We start from the raw sequence: 22,964 nt of genomic DNA on the forward strand, positions 1-22,964 counted from the left end.
GAGGCAGGTGAACCAGCAGGTTGCAAGGGCGGAGAGGAGGAGCGACTCCCCCCTCCCCTTCCCCCATGTCAGAATCTCCCATTATCTTTCATTGATCTCACTCCTCTTCTTGCAGCTTTAACTCTTTTGATGGAGGAAACTGAAGCGGAACACAACGGGGTAATTTGGTAGCTCATGATCTGCGATCTATTTAAAAATGGAACAAGGCTCATTCAGTGCAGGAGACGCTTTGGAGGTTCACGGTGTCTTCTAAAGAGCCCACAGAGACTGAGCGATCTCAATCGCAGGATAAAAGCTCCGTGTGAAGAAACCCCATGCCGCCCCTTGACGCCAGCCCTGATGGCAGGAGCAGAGTCTGCTTCCTTTCCCTTCCCCTTCCCCTTCCCAGTATGCCTCTGTCCACCAGAGATTTTCCTGGTTCCTTCCAGTGTAGGGCATACAGCCAAGGAAAGCTGCAATGTCAGCTACCATGTCTTCAGTGGAGGTGATCTTCTTGGTGGAAGAATGGGATGGAGACAACACCTATGTATTCTTGCTTTCACAGCTTCTGTGGCCAATACTAGAGTAATTCAGCCCTCCTTTCCCCCTTAGATGATGAGAATGACCTCAGTAAACATTTTCCGAGGCAATTTGCACCGGCTTACAGGGGTTTTAAGTTCTACAGAAGTACTAGCTAACACAATTTGCTGATATCCTCTCCTGACCTGAACCTTCCCGGAGACTACGATCAACATTTGAAGCCTTCCTTTGAGTGCCTCCTCCAAGGGAGGCTCTTAGTAGTGGCTCCCCAATTATGGAACAAGCTCCCCACTGAGGCCCACCTGACACAAACACTGCCATCTTTTTGGCACCAGGTTAAGACTGTCCTCTGCTCCAGGCATTTAATGGCGTATGATCAGGCATTTGTCAGCTGCCATTATCAGGTCTAGTATCTTATTGAAATTGATTTTAGCTGTTTAAATTGTTTTAAATTTTGTACGTTAAAATTTTATACTATGTTTTATTATCCTGTGTTTTATAGTTCATAATTTTTGGGATCTGTCCAGAGAGCTTCAGCTGTTGGGTGGTATAGGAATGAAATGAATAAATAATAGGACCCTTCACAGTGGGGAAGGCCGCACTGTGTGCTGTTGCTAGGCAGCCACCTCAAGGGTCAGTGCTTTGCCAGGGGGCTTAGGCCTGAAAGCACTCACGCAGAAGGGCCAGAGGTGAGTTCCTGGTCCAGTTCAGGCGGAGGTCAAAGTCTGGCGCAGCAAATGAAAAACGGAGAGGCCAGAGACAGGTACGTAGCTGAGGTCTGGCAGATGGTCAGGCTCCAAAAGATGGTCCAGGGGGGCGAGGCTTCGGGCACAATCCGATGCATGGCTGGCTGGGGAATGCTGGGAGTTGTAGGACTTTTTTCCTGCCTACACATGGATGGGATTGCGCCCTTATGGGTACTCTACTCTAGCAACCACAAGTTTGTAGGGCTGCTGGGGCTCACCAGGACGGTGTCCCGGCGCTTGCCCAGCCGCTGGTGCTCTGACATCACACACTGGGACGGCCCCCTTTCCCTTCCTTGCCCCCTTGCTTTGCGAGCCACGAGCCCAGCCACCGAGCGAGACAGACAGCGGCCAGGCCTTTCCACTAGCTGACAGAGCTGTCAGCCAACCCCACCACACCTTTCTCCACTGTGTCTTCCTCCTTTCCTCCTTTCATCTCCACTCTGCTCCAGCTGAATCTGCCGAGTGTGAAAAAGGTGCTTGTGCTGGGGTTTCCGTCTACCACCCTGCTGGCTTTAGTTATGACTGACTCTTCAAAGTTGTTTTTAGTTCTATGTTGCTTGTGTATATTGTCTGTGTGCTTTTATGTAAATAGCTTTTAAACTTTGCATATTTTATTTTAATGTTTTAACTTCTGTAGACTGCCCAGAGAGCTATGGGGCGGTATAGAAATGTTGTTGATGATGATGATGATGAAAGAATGCTGCGTCCAGAAGTGAGTAAGATTTCTTCCAACAAGCTGGCTTTATTGTTGTTGTTTTAAAAATATTTTTTCCCCTGAGAAGTAAACTCCACTGAGTTCAATGGACTTACTCCCAGGTAAACATGTGAGTGAGCAAAGCTGAACCCCAGGGAGAAAATGGCTTGATACTTCCTTTAAAACACCGTTTTCTCTGGATGGCAGGCAGGCATTTGATTTGGTGTGTTTTTGTTTTTTAAAGCTGGCCAAGGTGGGTTTCAGAGAACATTGTGCTTTAAATGTAATGAGTGAAAATGGATTGCGATTTCCTGCCCATTTGGGCTGTGACATGGTGGATGGGCCTTTCTCAAAATGGTTGGCCAAATTCTCCAAGGAGCACTCTTCAACGGTGCAGTGCTCTGCACGTCTATTCAGAAGTAAACTCCACTGAGTTCAGTGGGATTTACTCCCAGGCAAATGTCTATAGGATTACAGCAGCCTGAGCAAAACTGAAAGGCTGAACTGTGTGTGTGTGTGTGTGTGTGTGTGTGTGTATGTGCACACACGTGTATGTGCATTCTGGATCATGGGGAGGAGAAGCTGGCTTTTATGCAAAAGCTTCTGCTCTTCAGCTTTAAGTATGCCATTTCTTAACATGCGTGTCCAATGTAACATGCAGTTTGCTCCTAAGTCTTGCATAACCACATGTAGTTCTAGCTCGGGGCTGGGTGGAAACTTTATTAGACTCATTGTAGCAGAACCGCAGGAACAATTTCCACCCGCTTGGTGCTCCATCTTGGACATATCCAAATCTTGCATTCACAAACTCTGAGCAAGGCAAGAGATCAAAAGTGCATTTTTATTCTATAGTCGTCGAAGGGGCGTGGCTTTGGGGGTGTCATGAAGAGCGCCTGCACTTCAGAATTTACCACTATACCACTGAGCAACAAGTAGCTCAGGGTGAGGGCTTTTCTACACATGGCTTTTATTTTATTTTATGGAGCCAGGGCCTGCAGGAGAAGCCACCACCACTGGGGAAGAGGCATGCTTGCCGCCACTGGGCCTGCTGCCGCCGCCGCCGCCACCGCCACCGCCACCAGGCCTTCCCTGTGGAGTCCTGCCTGGCATTTTTAAGGGGATTTTAATTGTTTTGTTTGTTTGTTTTATTTTGTTGGGGGGGATTTTGTTGTGTTGTTAGGGGTGGGTAGCCTGCCTGATAGGCGGGAGCAAGAGGGCATGTGTCCACCTGATGGAGGCAGTGGGGGGAGTGTTGGGGGCCAGAACATACCGAGGCTGGGCGGCAGGCGCTGGCAGAGCGCTAGGGGCAGGCCATGCCAGGTAAGGGGAACAAGGGAGAGATGTGTAGTATCTGTCCCCTGCTCCGGGCCTGTCCAGAGCCAAAGGATGGCTGGGGGAGGCGTGACCCCATCTTCTGGCCTTCATTTGCTGCTCTGCAATGCCAGGTCTGTTACCCAGAAAACCTCCCTCATCCATGACATGATCCTGGACGAGGGTGCAGACCTGGCATGTTTTACGGAGACCTGGCTGGCCGAGGCTGCTGCTCCAACCCTTGCAGCCATGTGTCCAGCCGGATTTTCGTATGCACAGCAGCCGAGGGCTGTGATCGGGGAGGGGGAGTGGCTGTTATCTACCGAGAGTCCTTGGTCTCCACCAGACCCCCTCTCCGGGAGACCAAGGTTGCTGAGTGCATGTACTGGAGGTTGGGCCCGAAGGGCAGTCTGGGGATTCTGCTCGTGTACCGTCCACCCCGCTGCACGACTGACTCCCCGGCCGAGGTGTTGGAGGTGGTCTCTGATGTGCGTGTACAGCCCCCTAACTTATTGGTGTTGGGGGACTTCAACATACATTCGGAGGCCATCCTCACAGGAGCACCTCGGGACTTCATGGAGACCATGGCCTCCTGGGAGCTGCACCATATTCTAACTGGGCCCACCCATGTAGCCGGTCATGCACTAGACCTTGTGTTTGTTTCTGGAGAAGCGGGGAGTGATCTGGAAGTCAGGGGTATATCCACCACCCCCTTGTCATGGTCAGATCACTATCTGGTGATGTTGGACTTCTCGGTTCCACAACCCCTCCGCAGGGGTGGAGGACCCATTAAAATGGTCCGCCCCAGGCGTCTTATGGATCCAAATGGATTCCTGAACGCGCTTGGGGATTCTCTGGGGCATGCCAACGGCCAATCGGTCGAGACCCTGGTGGGTGGCTGGAATGCCGCAATCACTGGGGCATTAGATCGGGTGGCTCCGAAACGCCCTCTCCCCCTGAACAGGGCTCGGACTGCACCATGGTTCAATCCGCAGTTACGGGCTCTGAAACAGGAGGTGAGACGGCTAGAGCGCCAGTGGCGGAAGTCTCGCTCCAAAGACGATCAGACACGGGCTAGAGCTGTATCTTCAGCCTATCACGTGGCGGTGAAGGCAGCAAAAAAGGAATATTATGCTGCCTCTATCGCGTCTGCAGAGTGCTGCCCCAGGAGGCTGTTCCAAGTGGTCCGGAGCCTGGTCGGTCTTGTGGCTCCGGAACCACTGGAGCATTCTAAGGCCTCCTGTGAGGCTTTGGCAAGGCACTTTGCAGATAAAATTGATCATATTAGGTGTGTTACTCTGCACACTGTGGATACAGTTAGTGAGCAAGAGGCGGCCTGTGGCAAACCAGTTTTGTGGGATCGGTTCCAGCTTCTTCCTCCTGATGAAGTGGACAAGGTGCTTTCATCTGTACGGCCGACCACCTGCTTACTTGATCCTTGCCCATCTTGGCTCATTATGGGCTGCAGAGAGAGACTGGGTGAGGGGATCAGGGCGGTGGTGAACGCCTCCCTTGAGGAGGGAGTGATGCCATCAGCCCTCAAGGAGGCAGTGATAAGACCGCTCTTAAAGAAGCCCTCCTTGGATCCTCAAGTTCTGAACAACTTTCGCCCAGTCTCAAATCTGCCATTTTTGGGCAAGGTGATTGAGCGGGTGGTGGCGGTGCAGTTGAAGGCACACTTGGAAGAAACTGATTATCTAGACCCATTTCAGTTGGGCTTCAGGCCTGGGCATGGGACAGAAACGGCCTTGGTCGCCTTGGTGGATGATATGAGGAGGGCTCTGGATAGGGGTGAATGCTCCTTCCTTGTTCTCCTCGACCTCTCAGCGGCTTTTGATACCGTTGACCACGGTATCCTCCTGGACCGCCTGGAGGGGTTGGGCATTGGAGACACTGTATTGCGGTGGTTCCGGTCCTTCCTCTCCGGCAGGTACCAGAGGGTAGCACTGGGAGAGGAGGTTTCGGACCCGTGGCCACTTACTTGTGGGGTGCCACAGGGTTCCATCCTCTCCCCGATGCTATTTAACATCTATGTGAAGCCGCTGGGGGCTATCATCAGGAGGTTTGGGGTGCAGTGTCATCAATATGCGGATGACACTCAGCTCTACCTCTCATTCAAATCTTCACCAAGGTTGGCCGTAGAATCTCTGTCCAAATGTCTGGAGACGCTGAGTGGCTGGATGGGGAGGAATAAGCTGAAGCTGAACCCTGACAAGACCGAGGTACTTTTGGTGGGAGACAAGAGGAGGCTGGGGGATGTTGACCTGGTGTTGAATGGGGTACGGCTACCCTTGAAAGACCAGGTCCGCAGCCTGGGGGTCATTTTGGACTCCCAGCTGTCCATGGAGCCTCGGGTGTCAGCTGTGAGCCGGACAGCGCTGTATCAACTCTATCTGATACGGCGGCTGCGCCCCTTCCTTCCCGACCATCTGCTCCCATCGGTAGTACATGCCCTGGTCTCCTCTCGTTTAGACTACTGTAATGCGCTCTACGTGGGGTTACCCTTGAAGACGGTTCGGAAGCTGCAGCTGGTATAGAACGCGGCAGCTCGCCTGATTAAAGGCAGCCGCCGGCGAGATCACATCACTCCAGTGCTGAAGGAGTTGCACTGGTTACCAGTTGTTTTCCGGGCCAAATTCAAGGTGTTGGTTTTGACCTTTAAAACCCTATATGGTTCCGGCCCAGCCTATCTTAAGGAGCGCCTCCAGCAGCACCAGACAGGCCGCTTAACAAGATCAGCCTTGGATGGCCTTCTCTCTGTCCCATCAGCCAGGACAGCTAGACTGGTGGGGACGAGGGAGAGGGCCTTTTCTGTGGTGGCCCCCACTCTGTGGAACTCCCTCCCTAGGGAACTCCGTCATGCCCCCTCTTTAATGAGCTTCCATCGTGCATTAAAAACGTGGTTGTTCAGACAGGCATTTGGGGTGGGTTAGGGTATTTTTAAAAAAATGTTTATGGTAAAATTTTGTTTTAAATTGTTTTATGGTGGGTTGTACATCGCCCAGAGTGGCTGGGTGACCAGTCAGATGGGCGATTAATAAAGTTAATAAATAAATAAATAAATATTGTGCACCAGTCATTCCTGCTTTAAATAAGGTTGCCACCCTCCTGTTTTGCTTCTGTTTCTTACAAGCACTTTTGCAGGTGTTTTGGAGCAGGGCAAAGGCAGTATTTTTGTCCATCCTGGAACAAAGGGCAAAGCACAAAGTCCCACTAGTGTAATTGCTTTATTCTGCTACACCACAGTGCCACCTAGAGGTCATGTAGCTGAAAGGCAGGGAGGGAAAAGCTCTTTGTGTAGAGATCTGATCTCAATTCTGCGCTGAAATCAGAAGTAGATACAGCGGCTTAACAACCTCGTCTAGAAAAGCTCTGACGAACCCAGCCTGAGGCAGTAACCAGGCTGCTGTTGGCTTCCAAGGTCACCTAGTCCAGCTGGGCTGATGAGCTACAGCACCCCTCTCTGGCCATGATCTGGGTGGCACTGCAGAGCAGCAAGGATCAGGCGAATGATTCTCTCCACCTCAGAACTGGCCCACGGAGTGATGTGCCAGGGCCCTGCTGCCGGAGTCTGTGGTTTATTTATTTAAGTGTTTATTTCTTACATTCCCATGCAAATAGACTCCTGTTGTTCAACCCCTGACACACGCTATTACCCACCAGAGGAGAAAGAGAAAGGGAACCGGGGTGAGGTGGCATCTGGGGAGCAGAAGAGAATTGGGCTCACTAACAGGTCACACGCTCCTCACAGTGGACTTGAGAGCGGCACTCCTCACAACAGCCCTGTGCGGTAGGTTAGGCTAAGAGAGGGGTGACGCCCCAGGAATACCTAGAGAGTTGAGTGACTTAAGCCTAGGGTTCCCATCCCCAGCCCCAACCCTCCAGCTCAGCCACCAGGGTGGGGAAGGCTGCTTGAGCTCCTCGGGCACACAGCTCTCACCCTCTCCTGCCCTCAAACTGCCTTTATGAGGGCGATCTACACTAGTCACCCCAGGGGATCAAGCTGCCCCACTCAAAAAGTTATGGAACCAGCAGCGGGATTTTCCTTTTATGTTGACGAAGTCTACCCCCCACCCCCTTTTTGAGCCCACAGGTACATAACAAAGCTAGACAACAAAACATGCTGAAGGTGCTGGTAGGTAGGCAAATTAATGTTTTTATTTAGGGAGAGCTTCAAGGAGTTATACAAACACTGTGCCCTGCCCCATGAAGCTTACAATATAACAAAGGCATTCATAAGTGCGTAACCCATGACAACAAACAGTAAAGGCAAAAGCGGGGAAAAGTTCAGGAAAGACATCCTTCTCCAATGTGGTGCCCGTCAGATGCTTTGGATGCCGATTCCCATGATCCCTGACCACTGTCCATGCTGACTGGGGTTGATGGGAGTTGTAGCCCAAAACACCCGAAGGGGACCACATTGGGAAAGGCAGAGGTGAGATATCTGGTTATTTACATAGGAGAAGCTAGGAAGGAAGAGAGAAAGGGTAATACTGCGAAGACAGGGCCTTCTTTTAGGTTTGGGGAACTCGTTCTCATCTTTGCCAATGTGTGCGTACACTCTGGATACAAAATATGGTATCAGTCCTTCTAATTCAGGTGTTGAGAACTAAGAGAGAGGTACTGGTATGCCTGCAAAGTTTGCAGAAGTACAAAGAAATCTTTAAGAACAGCCTAAAGAGCACCCCCCCCCCCAAAACCCAGCCCCATGAGGACGGAACATACTCAGTAGCCAAGCAATGTTGACTGTCTAAAGGAAAATGGGGAACAGGGGCTAGGGCAGGAAGTGGAATGAGCCCTCTAACACAGTCTTCTCTAACTTGGTGCCTTCCAGATGTGTTCGACTACAACTCCCAGCATCCACCAGCCAGTATGGCTGGCTGAAGAGCATTTCTGAAGAGCATTTCTGTTAGCAGGAAAAGAGGATATACTGCAGCATTTTGTTGAAGGTCCCACTTGTTTTATATAATTTGGTATATTTCGGACAAGAACTAAAGTGGTAGTTGAAGCCAAAAGGGGGAAGGGGGATCATATGGGTGGAACTGGCCAATGGCTGGGGCCTGATGGAAGGGTCACTGGATCTAGAAAACTGATATTTGCTCCTGAGGGAGAAACACATTGGGCTTAACGACTGTCTGAATCATGCCAAAGTTTTCCTGGTTCATTATAAACCAGAGAGCAAAAGAACATATTGTTAAACAAGACACGATCAATGAAGCAAATCAAATAGATCTCTATCAATGTAAACAATGAGAAAAAAATAGAACAAATATACGGAGTTAGGTTTACATCAGGATGGGATGTGCAAAGCGCCTTCCTGTTCTGCCAAATAGATAAGCAATGGGAAATGATCAATTATAAAATGAGGAAGGTTTCCACTGATTGTGGATGCCTCAGGCCTTTGCACGATCAGCATATCCTATCCATAACGCCAATGGGAGAGGATTAGGCCATCGCCATTTGGTGGGTAGGACAACGTTAGCAGCTGCAAGCAAACTAAAGGGAAACTTGCTATGCAACTGCAGGGGGACCAGAGATTTAGAAGAACCAGTTTAGTATATAAAGTTAGACTTAAAAATGTGAGCACTTGATCTCAATGTCACTGTGTCCAGACACATAACTGGCCCATCATGGTTGCCCTTCTCGCCTCTGGCAAGCATGAAGGTGATGAGCCCCCCCCCTCCGAGCTGGAGCAAGATTAGGGGCGTATCCCTGCCATGTTCACCTTCCAGAGTTTGTGGACTCCTGGCTAAACTACCTGTCAGAAAATACTACCCAGAGTACTCAAAAGAGGGAGAAAATCAACTAGTATAGTCATGATCAGTGGGGTGTAAACAAGAGGGGAGCTAGGACCCAGCAATATAAAATCATCCACCCATACTCCCCGAGAATTGCTAGTATAGATGACAAGTGCTATAAAAAACAGGAACTCAAAGAGTGACCAAAGATTAAGGGAAGCTAAATTTCGGAACAGCCTTCAAAGTGCTTCTGAGAGGGCTCTAAAGGCAGCACGCTGGTATAGAACCTCTCCAGAGGGGTCTTGATGGACCGGGAGCTGCTGCTCTTGATACTTAAGGCCCAGAGCTCCCTTTGATGCTTTCCGAATCACGTGTAGGATCTTAGAAAAGACAAATCTGTCAATTGTGTCAAGAGGCTTATTGTCCTTAACTTAATGAGGCAGGCAAAACCTACAAGTGTATTTATTTTTTAATACCTGTTGCAGGTTCAGGGGAAAAAACACAGGCAGCCAGCCTTGCAGGAAGATTTCTCCTCTTTCCACTCGTTCTGGGAATCCCTAGAATCAGACGTTGTTTCTGTGGAGACAACGTTCAGGGTCATCGACCTTATCATGAAGCTCTCCTTTTTTCTTTTTGTTTTCCAGTGTATTTAATATAGGGTGGTACTCAGCACCATATTGGCAGCTTGTTCAGCACCCCCAGGCCCGCCCAATAAAGAGGTAAGTTGTTCTTTAATGGGATATAATTGTACCAAGAATTCCAATCTAATATCTTTCCCAAACCTCTCTCATTTGAGCTACAATTTCTTGTAGTTTGCTTATTATGGTTTTATTCCACCCTCAATTGGTCCTTATTTATTTTATTTATTTATTGCATTTATACCCCGCCTTTTTTCCTCTTGCAAGGAACCCAAGGCAGCTTACATTATCCTCCTCTCCATTTTATCCTCACAACAACCCTGTGAGGTAGGTTGGGCTGAGAGTCTGTGACTGGGCCAAAGTCACCCAGTGAGCTTCCATGGCCAAGTGGGGACTAGATCATTTTATTCTCACAACAACCCAGTGAGGTAGCTTAGGGTGAGAGACAGTGACTGGCCCAAGATTACCCAGCAGGCTTCAGTCCCGGGTAGGCATGTGAACCTGAGCCTCCCATTTTTATTTATTTATTATTAAATTTATTAATCGCTCATCTGGCTGGTCACCCATTTCAACTTAACATTCTAACCACTACACTGTCTTACCATTGCTTAGGGGTGGACGAAACTCCCTTACCTGTCCTCGAAGGACGTTCGCGGTGGGGGGGAGGCGCTTCGCTGGTCCGCCCGTGAAGTTCCGGCCGGGGGGGGAGGCTTCCCGCCTCGGCCCGGCCGAAATTCAGGCCGGGGGGGAGGCTTCCCGCCTCGCCCGGCCGCGAACGCGAAAGTTAAAAAACAAAAACGCCCCCTGATAGGCTACGTGACGATTCACGTAGCCTATCACGGCTAGATCTGCAAAGTCAGCCGTGATAGGCTACGTCAATCGTCACGTAGCCTATCACGGGTGACTTTAAAAAAAAAAGCGCATACGCTAATGGCGGCCCCCATAGGGAGCCGCCATTCGCGTTCCTTATTTAGTCGCTGTAGTCTACGTAAATGTTTACGTAGACTACGGCGACCAAATAAGGAACGGGAATGTCGGCTCCCTATGGGGGCCGCCATTATCCGTACACACTTTTTTTTTTTTTTAAAGTCACCCGTGATAGGCTACGTGACGATTGACGTAGCCTATCATGGCTGACTTTGCAAATCTAGCCGTGATAGGCTACGTGAATCGTCACGTAGCCTATCAGGGGGCGTTTTTTCTTTTCTTTTATTGCAATGGCGGCGGCGGCAGCCGGTCGAAAGACCGGCTGCTGCTCCCACCCCGCTCAAACACCCGCCAAACCGCCGGCCGGACCCGCCGCCGGGAGGGACATTCGGCGAAGGTAAGTCCCGTCCCGGGGGGGGTGCGGGGTGCGGGGGGGGGTTCGGAGGATTTCTCCCCAAAACTTGTTCGGGGGGCCGAACACGTTGGCGCTCGGCCCCCCGAAGTTTCGGGGAGAAATTCTCCGCCAACCCTACCATTGCTGTAGCCCATTGTGTATGGCCTTCTTATCACAGAGCTACTTGTTGCCATTAGAGGTGTAATGTTATATGTCTGGAGAAAGGAGTTTATTTCCAGGGCACTAAATAGTCTTTTATCATGCTACTCCAATACGCTAGATCTGCATTGGGACCAATGCTTTTCAAGTTGTTCATAAGTGATCTGGAATTAGGAGAGAGCAGTGAAGTGGCCAAGTTTGCAGATGACATCAAATTATGTAGGGTGGTTAAAACAAAAAGGGATTGCAAAGACCTCCAAGAGGATCTCTCCAAACTGGGAGAACGGGCATCAAAACGGCAAATATGGTTCAATGTAAGCAAGTCATAGAATCATAGAATAGTAGGGTTGCAAGGGGTCTACAAGGCCATCTAGTCCAACCCCCTGCTCAATGCAGGAATCCAAGTCAGAGCATCCCTGACAGATGGCTGCCCAGCCTCGTCTTGAATGTGACGCATATTGGAGCGAAAAATCCCAACACTGCATATAACCTGATGGGATCTGAGCTAGCAGTGACTGACCAAGAAAGAGATTTTGGGGTTGTGGTGGACAGCTCGATGAAAATGTCGACCCAGTGTGCGGCCACTGTGAAAAGGCTAAATTCCACATTGGGTACAATTAGGAAAAGAACTGAAAATAAAACTGCCAATATCATACTCTCCTTATACAAATCTATGGTGAGATCACACTTAGAATACTGTGTACAGTTCTGGTCACAACACCTAAAAAAGGATATTGTAGAGTTAGCTGGAAAAAAGGGCAGAAAAGATCAAGTAAAATGATGACGGGGCTGATCCCCTATGAGTACAAAGTCTGGGTCCGTTTAGCTTAGAGAAAAGGTGAGTGAGGGGAGTCATGATACAGGTGTACAAAATTATGCCTGGTGCGGAGAAAGTGAACAGGGAGACATTTTTCTCCCTTTCGCATAATACTAGAACCCAATGGGGTCATTCCATGAAACTGATTTGTGGGAGATTCAGGACAGATAAAAGGACTTCTGTTAAATTTTGGAATTCGCTACCACAAAATGTAACGATGGCCACCAATTTGGATGGCTTCAAAAGGGGATTGGACACGTTTCTGGAGGAGAAGGCTATCAGTGGTTACCAGTCCTGATGGCTATGTGCTACCTCCAGTATCAGAGGCAGTGTACCCATGAACACCAGTTGCTGGGGAACATAGGCGGGAGGGTGCTGTTGCGCTCATGTCCTGCTTGTGGGTTTCCCATGGGCAGCTGGTTGGCCTCTGTGTGAACAGAATGTGGGACTAGATCGACATTGGTCTGATCCAGCACACCACTTCCTATGTTCTTATGACTGTTTGGTGCCTTAGATTGTTTGATGCACCTATTGGCTGAGAAGTGGATTCTGCAGATGAGACAGAGGTGTGTGAGTCCTATACAGCCATCTTCGTAACATTACCAGGACTCCCGGATTCATTTCTATGCATTCCACATGCATCTTTTTGCAAGGCAGCAGCAGTCAGGGTGGGGGGTGGGTGCATGCTCGTGCGCCATGGGATGTTGCAGGCTGTGGCACCATGGACATGGGGTTCTCTGTTCAACTGACCAGGAAGACAGGTATTCCAACCAATGAGTGCAAAGGCACTGGAACGACTGACAGGTAAAAAGAAGCAGTGGTGTTTGTCCTGTGTTTCCTTTGCTGTATGTTTCCTTCCACTGCGTGTTTCCTTTGTTTCTTTCCACTGACCAAAAGGGAGAAGGGGGACAGATTTCTGCACTTTGCTCCCTGGTCAATTATAGCTCTGGCAACAGCAACACCTTCCTGATTGCAGAGATTGTACAGGCTGCTGGACGGTAGGGACATGGCTTCACGTGCTTTCTGGCTGCTGGTGTGGGCACTGGTTTTTCCTGGGTCAAGTACAAACTGGGCAGCACAGGGCACTTTATTTTCCTCACTCGTGCACAAACTGATGTGCGCCAACTTATAGTCCATATGACAAGGGCTCAATATATAAAATACAGTTAAACACATCTTTAAGTCTTTTCAGACCTGGGTCCCCCCTTTAGCCCAAACATGCATCGGGGTTCCCACAATGTTTTACCATACATTAGCATGGCAGTAATTCTTCGGCTGCAACCCACCTTAGGCCAGCCTGCGCCCAGTAGCGGGTCCTAACCCACTGGCTGAGGAAACCAAAATATCAGACCGCAGGCATTTAGGCCGCGACACCACTAGGTCTGAGGGGGTCCTGAGTCCCGTGGGCCCCGCGCATTCCTAACCCCACAAGCCCACTTCCTTTTTTCACCTGCTGGCGGTCCCCCCCCCCCCCCGCTGACTCGCTTGTAAAAAGAAGCGTTGCAGCTGCAGTCCCTGTGGCCATTTGAAATGGAAGGGTTCTTTGCTTTCTTAGCTTGGAGTAGCAGCGAGCCGAACCAACCAGATGCTTTCTTTGGCGGCGCACAGCCAGTGAGGGCATAGGAGCAGCGACAGGGCACAAAAGCAGGTAAGCTTCCAAAGTAGATCCAAAAAGGAGAGAAGCGTCTCAGGATGCTGGAGCAAAGATTATTTGCGAAAGGCCCAATGTGTTCTGGCCTCTTTTTATTTTAAGGTCTTCTCCAGGGGGCTGTAAGGATACTAATAATATAGGATGACACATGATTACAATATAAACCGTTTGTCTGATAAAACACGTATCGTAGCACGTTGCAGCTAGGCCTTGTGTAAACAGTTGAGCATTAAACAGAACATATCCATCACGGTACACTGCAAACGGGCCTGTGCAGGCATACTTTGGAATAAAAACGCTGGCAGCCTTTACCCTGCTCCTGTGCCTCCCCTGGCTGGATTGTCCCAGAGGCCGCATCTGCTTGATTCAGCCCCTGTTGTTCAGAATGGTGCATCGGGGGGCTGCAGCCTGGATGGGCGACTGCTGCAGCACTTCCTTTGACACGCAAGTCAGCTGGGAGGAGGAGCCACCGTGGCTTGTCATTTGGAGGCCCTAGATCTGTGCCCCGTGCTCCGGCCCTGCCGATGCTGCTGCACTTAGGGTTTTGCAGCTTTACTTACAATGCTTATTCCTCTGCAGTGTCTCTTCCGTCACCTGTGCCCCAGAGCAGGCAGCTACGGGACACTGATGTGACTGGAGCGGCCCACATACGCAACAGCTCCACGTGTACATCAGAGCAACCATGGGGCTCCGGATTAGAATACTAACGTACATTTTCCCAGCTTGTGTCTCTGGAACCGTGAAGGCTAGGACCTTGCTTTCTTTGCTATAAACAAAGAAATGAGAAGCTGGGATTCTTGGGAAGCCCCATTCTGCACCACAGCCTAGATTTCAGGCTTCAGTGCCCAAATATTCTCAAAATACTTAAGACGTTTCCCGCTTGGTAGGTTTGCTAGACCTTTGGCCAACGTATACTAAGTTGTAGTTCCATGTCTGGATTTCATTACATCCTATTAAAGGAGTAGCAAGGAGAGGGGAGAGGAATCAAGGATACACAGAAACGGCATCAAGCCAATTAAACACTGATTATGTCTAACAGGATCCCTACAGTGAAACTGTGTGTGTGTGTGGACTGCACAGTGCCCCGTTTCCTAAACTGAAGTGTATCGGGGCCAGATTCCAGCCCTACAGCAACTCCCACAGCCTTTAGGTTTTGACCCACTTATTTGCTGCCATTCATTCTCCAGTCCTAGTGGTAGCCTCTGTGGATATCTTGGATATCTCTGTGGATATCTCTGTGGATATCTCTTGTCAAAGGATCTGCTCACAGGTCATGTTCGGAAACCCCTAATTTTACAAGAGATCGGAAAGCCTGGGGCCCTCCTTAGCGGAGCAGTAAAAATACTGTTCCTTGAACAGTCCCTAGCTGAGCCCCACAGGGTCGCAGCAATTACGGGAGGTCTCTCCCTGGTCGTCCCCATCTGGGATTTCTCATTAAAGGGATCTTCCTCTAAAGCTGCCTGTAGGCATAACTGTTCATAAGCAGCATTCCTGCTCATCATCTTCTACTCTACCTGCCTCTTGGTCATCCTTCCAACACGTTGGGGACAGGCATGGAAGAAAGCCATCTCCAAAGCCAGTATGAACGGTTCCTCAAAGCCACAGTGCAAGGGAGAGGGGAGCGTACCAGTGGTCCATTATTTAAACAGTAACATTCCCCTTCTCAGCGAAGAAGCCGAGGCCTTCTGAGTGGGGCTGGCATGGCAACCAGAGTCAGGCCTTGGGGCTTTCAGTCAAACTAGGCCCATCTCCCCCTCTGGCTGGGCCATGAGATACCAGCGGGGAGAGAGACGGCCTGCTCTGTAGCACGTTGGTGCAGCGCCTGCCCCTCCTTGGCACTCGTGCGCACTTGCCTCCACATGCTTCTTGTGCCCATCCTTCAGGAGTCATGCTTCCATTTGGAACTGACCTTATCCAGCAAGTGCCTGGTGCTTTCCCGAAACTTGCGCTGGGTGAAGTAAAAGAGGATGGGATCGAGGACGCTGTTCATGCTAGCAAAAGGCCGGGTGCATTTGTAGGTGATGGCAAAAGCCTGCCGGGTGAGGCAGGGCACCCCAGGTATGGCGCGAACGATCAGGTACATTGTCTTGGTCAGGTGGAAGGGGAAGAAGCTGATGGCAAAGACCAGGACGACAATGACGATCATGCGGATGGCCTTGTCTTTCTTCTTGCGGACGGCCAACCCGATCATCTCGTCCTTCTGGCAGAGGATCTTGGTCATGCAGCAGTAGCACCCCAAGATGGAGACAAAGGGGATCAAGAACCCCGTGACTGTCAGGGTGATGCCATAAGGGAAGTAGCTGCCAGAGCTTTCCGGCGTGCTCAGGTCATAGCACACGGTCCGGTTCCTCTGGGTGCCAGTGGAGGCGAAGACGAAAGTGGGCAGGCATTGCGCAATGACCACAACCCACACCACCCCGCACACCGTCCAGGTGAACCCCTTGCCCCGCTTCTTGTGCCAGGTGGAGAGCGGGTGGCAGATCCCCAGGTAGCGCTGGATGCTGATGCAGGTCAGGAACAGGATGCTGCCGTGCAGGTTGGTGTAGAACTGGAGACGCACCAAGCGGCAAGTGAAATCGCCAAAGGGCCAGTAGTCCTTTTGGGAGTAGTTGTAGATGAGGAGCGGCAGGGAGCAGACATAGAGCAGGTCAGCCGACGCCAAGTTCAGCATGTAGATGGTGGTGCGGGTCAGCGCTTTGCGGGACAACCAGATCTGGATGATGACAATAAAGTTCAAGGGCAGCCCCAGCACAAAGACCACGGAGTAGACCAGCGGCAGCAGGATCTGCTTAAACTCTTCATGGTAAGTGCACGAGTCCTTCTCACCAGCGGAAGAGGTCAGGTTATCCATACCTAAAGTACCGGGCTTTTGGTATGCTCGGCTCAAACCCCGGGTTGTCCTCCAGGCCACCAGAACCTGTGGGTGAGACAGACAGCAGTCACATACATTTCTTTTATTTAGCTCTCTCTCCCACTCTACCTTGGGAGGGGGATGTCCCCAGTGGAGGCTGGTGGCTCCCGTGTCAGTGGGGTGTGTGTGAATCTGCTCCAGGTTTCAGACAGAACCAGTCAGAACTCAAATCAGAGCATCCATATCCCAAACAGTTTAACGTACATCAGGTTTCTCTCTCTCCAAGGGAGCCCTCACATGACTGGAAATCTAGATGAGGGACTTGGGGAACAGATTGCTAAGGACTTTTGGGTTGTGGGCCCAGTGCACTAGAATTCACTGTCTTAGGACTATAGGGTTTATTTTTATTTTACTTTTTATTTAGTTTTTAGACGATGCATCCGGTGGTGTAGTACAGTCAGGGCTTGTAGGGTCAAAACACTGTGACTTTCTGATTAGCAGGATCGTGACAGCATCTGACACCTGGCTCGGGCTTCCTTGTTTCCTCTGTGCTTAGCTGCAATCCTCACAGTAGCTGGAGGGGGAATGGATTTTCTCAGCAACAATATATTGCAGTGAGCTATTACAGTGCAAAGTATTTTGGGGTGACTTGGTTTGAATGGGCAATTAAGACCCCCTAGCTTTACAAAAGACACCTAGGCTGACCATACGTACCATTTTAAACGGAACAGTACCGTTTTTTTCATATTTCCCAACCATCCTGTCATTATAATATAAATGTCAATTTTGTCCCATTTTTAATTTTTTGTAAAAAACAACGCATTTATCATAAGGCTGTATGCTAATCAACGCGTGCAGTAAAACTACTAGCATGACGAAAGAGGAAGGTCCATTTCCTTCATCCAGCCAGGGCCAGGCCTCTTGAGCTAGCCACAATCAGACGCCGCCCCCTTCCTTGTCTGCAGTGGCGGGGAATTCAAGAGGCGGCCGCTAAGCCCCATTCAGCGTCTGGGAGCCAGGAGCGCGAGTCTTACTGTTATTTCTACCATCCATCCGCCCACAGAGATTCTTTCTGCCCTACATTCAGTTTGATTCGGACTTTTCAGACTCGTATTTCAGTTCAACAGGCTGTTAGCTATTTTTTTATTACAGTGGAACTCTCGGTGGGACATTAGCATATACTGGCTTGTGATAGCAGTCGGGGTGTTCATTCCTTTTTTCTTTTTGCTGTATGTTTATGATTTTTTTGCAGTCTGGCCACTGCAGTCCTGCATTAGAGTGTTCAGTGTGGTATGCCATACAGATCTGTTTACTGCTCATGTGATATTTTATAAGCATTTTATATATGTATATTTATGAGTGTTTTTGGTGTGTATATGCAATAAATTTGTGTTATTCATTTGCGCCCCTTTCCATGCTCTTTTGCAGTGAGTTTAGGTTTTTTTTCATGAATAGAGAATATTACATAACCCTGTCCCGTGTTTGTCATCCAAATATCCCGTTTTTGTCTCAAGGAAATATGGTCAGCCTACATATAGCTCACACCCACACCCATCCACACCCACAAATCAACACAGTTGCCTGCATTTTTCGACTCTCTGTGAGGGCATGGCTATGGGGACTCTCATGATGAGTGCATGCACTTCCAAATGTAACCACTGAATGCTGATACAGAGAGATGCCAAATAAGTAACAAAAAAATTACTACCCAAAAGAAATGGAAAAGATTCCCCATCAAATTAAGGCAGCACAGGCTAAGGCAGAAATAATCTGAGTTACTTCACTTCCAGAAGATGTAATGATGGCCACCAATTTGGATGGCTTTAAAAGGGGATTGGACAAATTCCTGGAGGAGAAGGCTATCAAAGGCTATAGTCCTGATGGCTATATTCTGCCTCCAGTATCAGAGGCAGTGAGCCTCTGTACACCAGTTGCTGAGGAACATGGGCGGGAGGGTGCTGTTGAACTCGTGTCCTGCTTGTGGGTTTCCTGTGGGCAGCTGGCTGGCTGCTGTGTGAACAGAATGCTGGACTAGATGGACCCTTGGATCTGATCCAGCAGGGCTCTTCTTCTTAAATGAATAAAATAAATAAAACACATACAGCAAGCTTCTTCTAAAACATAGATCTAACTGCCCAACAGAAGATGAAGAAACTTTTAACACATTTCAAAAATAAATAAATAAATACCGCCGTTACTGTTTTGTATTGACCGGGTAGAGTTTGAGCCATATGATAAGTGATAAATAAATATACTTCAGAAAAAGATACCAAGTAACTTAGAGCATTTCTGCCTTAGCCTGCCCCTTTGCTGCCTTAATTAGATGAAGGCTGTTTTCCATTATTAAGCAATCCCAGAGGGGTTTAAACCAGGTGGCAAGTGCATGGGATTTGATGGGCCTTTCCAACGGAATGCTATTCTGCAGCTTCTGCGGCAGCCAAAGAATGCAAAATAAACCCTTCATGCAAGATATTCTGCTAATCTGATGGAAATGGGCATTCCTGGTTGTATGGCACAATTTGGTGTTATCACGGCATCAATTTTTAAAAATATTAAGTCTCAGCAATCCCTGATGGAAGGCCTGGATCGGCCCAGGTGCCTCTGCACTCCAGTTGGAAAGGTCAGTGGATGCGTAAAGCACATGCAAACACTACCAATGTAAGGCACTTGCCCTGAGTAAGACTTGGTTCATGTGGATGCAGCCTTGCTTGCCACTGAATAGGTCTGAGAAATCCCCATGTAAAAAACCCGATGGGACCAGTAGACGCTGGGAAAGCATGCCTCCTGTCATAATCCTTATGTACCAGTAGGTGGCAGCCTTGTGCCACAGAGGGAGGTAGAGACTGAAGTTGCTATGGATCCCACAGCTGTTGCATCTCCATCAGTGTTATGTTATTCAAAAGCTTGCACATTTTTACAACTGCAGAAGATATTATTTAATAATATCAGGCTTCAGCCCCTGAGATCCCGTACCTTACTGCAACTAAACCTATGCAAATTCCTTTTCCCTGTTCACCTCTGACTCCATCTCACACCCCTCCTGATCCTCCGTCTCCCCTGCGTCAAATTTCAGATTGCAGATTACAAGCTCCTCAGGGCATTGTCCTTTTCCGCTTTGTAAAGCACTATATAAATGGATGAAAATAATACAACAGCTGTTATGCCTATGCCAACTGTGTTTTCAGACTGGCATTGCCCATGTTTGCCGGTTCATCCCTAGTAATTCTTGTCTGATTGGGCATTCGTGACCGTGGAAATGTGCGGGTCACGTGAGGGCTCATTGCATCCATGCAAGGTTGCAGTGGAGGCTGGTGTCTCTGAAGCTGATGGGGAGGTGAATCTGTTCCAGGTTTCAGTCACAACCAGTCAGAACTCTAATGGAGCTATCCGAGGCGTCGCTCCTTGGATAGCTGGCTCTGACTGAGCCCGGAGCAGATTCACCCCCCACCCACTGACATCGGAGCCACCAGCCTCCCTGTGACCTTTATAACCTGGCAAGGGACCCTGAGGTACAGTTGTCGGACTTTGCAGCGCAGTGGCTTGGGGGCAACAAACCAGTCAGGCCAGTCTGTGCACGAGCCGTTTTAAGAGGAGAAAGAGACAGTACTTGCTTGAGCCGTCCAGCAGATTTTTTACAGAGTTTTCAAGATCCTGACTGTACAAGCTAGACGGGAAGCGCTAGAGATGATGTATCAACAAATGCGGGCAACAAAGAAGCAAGTGTGTGCACACACGCTTGTACACACACTGCTTCCTCGTGTCAAGCCACGGTCAGTGCAGGACAGCAGAATCCTGACAGACAAGCACAGAGGACTCAAGTTTGCGTCTTGCCTTGCCTCTTCCAAGAGCCCATCACATCCCGTGGCTGGATCTACCCTGTGCTGGATGGGTAAAGAATATAGGCCAAAATTCCACCCCTAGGCAAAATGGGAGGTTGGGGCTAATGTAAATTAGGCAAATCCATTATCATATTTGCATAACTGATTCTGCTTTTATGAGGCACTAAGGGGCGAAGCTCTATTCAGGACAAGGAATGTAACTCGGAGCTCTGGGAATCTTGTCCCACATCTACAGAATTTCTGAGCTGTGATTAGGCATCTCTTATGCATCCCCCCCCAGCTTATCTTCCCAGCCTTGAGGGCTAGAATGTTCCTTTTTTTTAAATAAAAGAACGAACGAACCGAGATTCTTCAAATGCTGAACTCTGAGCTCAGTCCAGATCTGGGAGAGTGCAAGGTGATGGAATGCACACAGCTCTAGCCAGCCATTCCCATCCTGGTGACCTCCAGATGGGCTGTAGCTCAGCGGTGGAGCCCCCGCTTGGCACACAGAAGGTCCCAGGTTTGATTCCCAGCACCTCCAGGCAGGGCTGGAAAAATTTCTGCCTGAAACTCTGGAGAGCTGCTGCCAGTCAGTATCGACAATACTGGGCTAGATGGACCCATGGTCTGACTCAGTATAAAGCAGCTTCCTATATTCCTATATTTTTGTTTAGTTAGTGCCACCCTGAGTAGACAAGAAAAAGCAATCCCACCTCCCCATCTGTAAATGACGCAGCCCATCCTCTGCCGCTTGCTGGTTAAAATCTGCGCTGTGAAATGCACTTGCCTTTCTGGGAAAGTTGGTGCTTCTGCAGCAGGGATGGGAAACTGCAGCCCTCTGCTTAATTTCCAAAGCACTCTGTAGGCAATCAGTTCAGACCTCTGGAGATAGTGATCTGCCCCCCACTTGACCAGAGAGGGAGTCACAGACAGACAGACAGACAGACAATCATAAAAAGAAAAGATTCCCCAGCCCTGTTCTACAGCCTTGTGCTTCTGTTCACCCACCTGGCCAGATGAAGCCCAACGTCTCCCCACTTTGACAACCGGAGAGCAACTAACCACAGCCAAAATGGGAAGTCCAAATGGGAAGGAAACGCAAGGCCTCTCCGCCACAGCCGGGTTGGTGCTATTATTTTTATTTGTTGAAAGCCAGTATGTTAAGAGACTGCGGATGTGGGAAGACCCACTGGTCTTGGTCAGCAGAAGACCCCGTGATCAGCTGGCCTAGGGTCCCACTGCTTTTAGATGCATTGGGAAGAGAAAGCAGCTGCAAATACAGCCAAGAAGCCGAGCAGAAGGAACTTCTGGAAAGGAAGAGAGAAGCAACGGCTCTCTGCACACGGACTGGCAGTGGCTATCCTGGATTTCAGACGAGGGTCTTTTTCAGCCCCACCTGGGGATGCCGGGAATTGAACTTGGGACCTCTGGCATGCAAAGCAGTTGCTTTGCCACTGAGCTAGGTCTCCCCCCCCCCCCCGCCAAGGCCAGAATACTCCCACTTACCTATAATCAGCTTGGAGCGTTTGGCCCCTGGGAATCTGCAGCTTCCTAATCAAATGTGCGGCTCCCACAGCCACAGTCTGTCTAATGGCTCTGCTGCTGCTCCTGCTTTTCATTCAGGCATCATGTTTTGAGCACCGACACAGGAGTTTCCCCCTGACCAAGTCTCCGCCAATAACCGCACACATCACTTTTATCCCAAACTGACAGATCCATTGCTTCCTCCTTTTGTGCGAGTTGCACTATGAAGTGTCCCAGACGGGGGTGCCGGGGGGGAGGAAATTGTCTATTTATTCAGGGCCTGCCACGCCCTCCTATTACGGCTGCAAGAATTGCACAATCCCTTCTGTGGCAACGAATATCACAGAGCACCAGTTCAGCGACACACTTGGAGAGGAAGAAGCTGCTGGCAGCCTACGTACCTCTCCAGTGTCCCGCCTAGGTGACAACATAGGATAAAGTTATTTTAATGTTGCATCAGAACTACTGCATTACATATTTTATTATTTCTGTTTCGAAATGGTTCTTTTTTGTGTGTGAGCTGCCCTGAGCACTCTTCGTTTTCGGGCAGGATATAACAACACAAAGAAACTGCATAAAATAAATTAAACCTAGGGTTTCACATTTGACTGTTTAAGAGAAACACAGCTGATCAGTCAAGTATTATGTAGAACAGCCTGATGCCCTCTAGTTGTGCTGTACTACAACTCCCATCTCCCTCCCTCGGCCAACATTGCCACTACTGGCTGGAGATGACAGGAGTTGTAGTCCCACACATTTGGAAGGCACCAGGTTGGGGAGGGCTGATGGAGAACAACAACAAGCACCTTAATCAACAGTTTTGATACTTACAAAATAAATGTTCATTGTTGCTGTGAAACAATGACATTAACTTTCTCCCCCACACACACCAAATACACTGTAATGATGACAGCCGCTAACAACGGCAGGCAAGGCTTCTCTTGACGTGAACGATTCACTGAACGTTCCTTCTTCTCTTTGGCCTTTCTCCAGGGGCTCCGGCCCCCTGGGTCCCGCAGCGAGCAAGATGGCGTCTCGGGTTGTCCTAGAGTGCCTCCTGCCCCAGTGACGGCTGGCAGCCCTGCTCCGAACAAAGCTGAGTGGAAATTCTGCGGCCTTCAGTGGAAGAGCAGGTGAAAAGGGGGCGAGAAAGTCTTCCGATCCGGGACAGATT

The 22,964-nt window shown here is 49.5% G+C and overlaps 1 protein-coding gene across 2 annotated transcripts; it reads right to left on the reverse strand.

Annotated features, from left to right (window-relative positions):
• Positions 1-7,413: 7,413 nt before the first annotated feature.
• Positions 7,414-21,936, reverse strand: P2RY6 (pyrimidinergic receptor P2Y6). Of its 2 annotated transcripts, XM_084841589.1 has the most exons (3): positions 15,504-16,531; positions 9,485-9,584; positions 7,414-8,176 (listed from the first exon to the last, which is right to left on the reverse strand). In XM_084841589.1, exons 1-3 carry the CDS (start codon positions 16,443-16,445, stop codon positions 8,115-8,117), a joined length of 1,104 nt encoding a protein of 367 aa, XP_084697715.1. In that variant the 5' UTR covers positions 16,446-16,531; the 3' UTR covers positions 7,414-8,114. The 2 variants fall into 2 exon arrangements, with proteins under 2 accessions (XP_084697715.1, XP_084697713.1); XM_084841587.1 differs by lacking the exons at positions 7,414-8,176; positions 9,485-9,584 and adding an exon at positions 21,773-21,936 and having other exon boundaries at positions 15,474-16,511.
• Positions 21,937-22,964: the final 1,028 nt, after the last annotated feature.

The sequence above is a fragment of the Heloderma suspectum genome, chromosome 3 (assembly GCF_057233095.1).
Source record: "Heloderma suspectum isolate Gila_16-S chromosome 3, 16-S_ref, whole genome shotgun sequence".
Lineage (NCBI taxonomy): Eukaryota > Metazoa > Chordata > Lepidosauria > Squamata > Helodermatidae > Heloderma > Heloderma suspectum.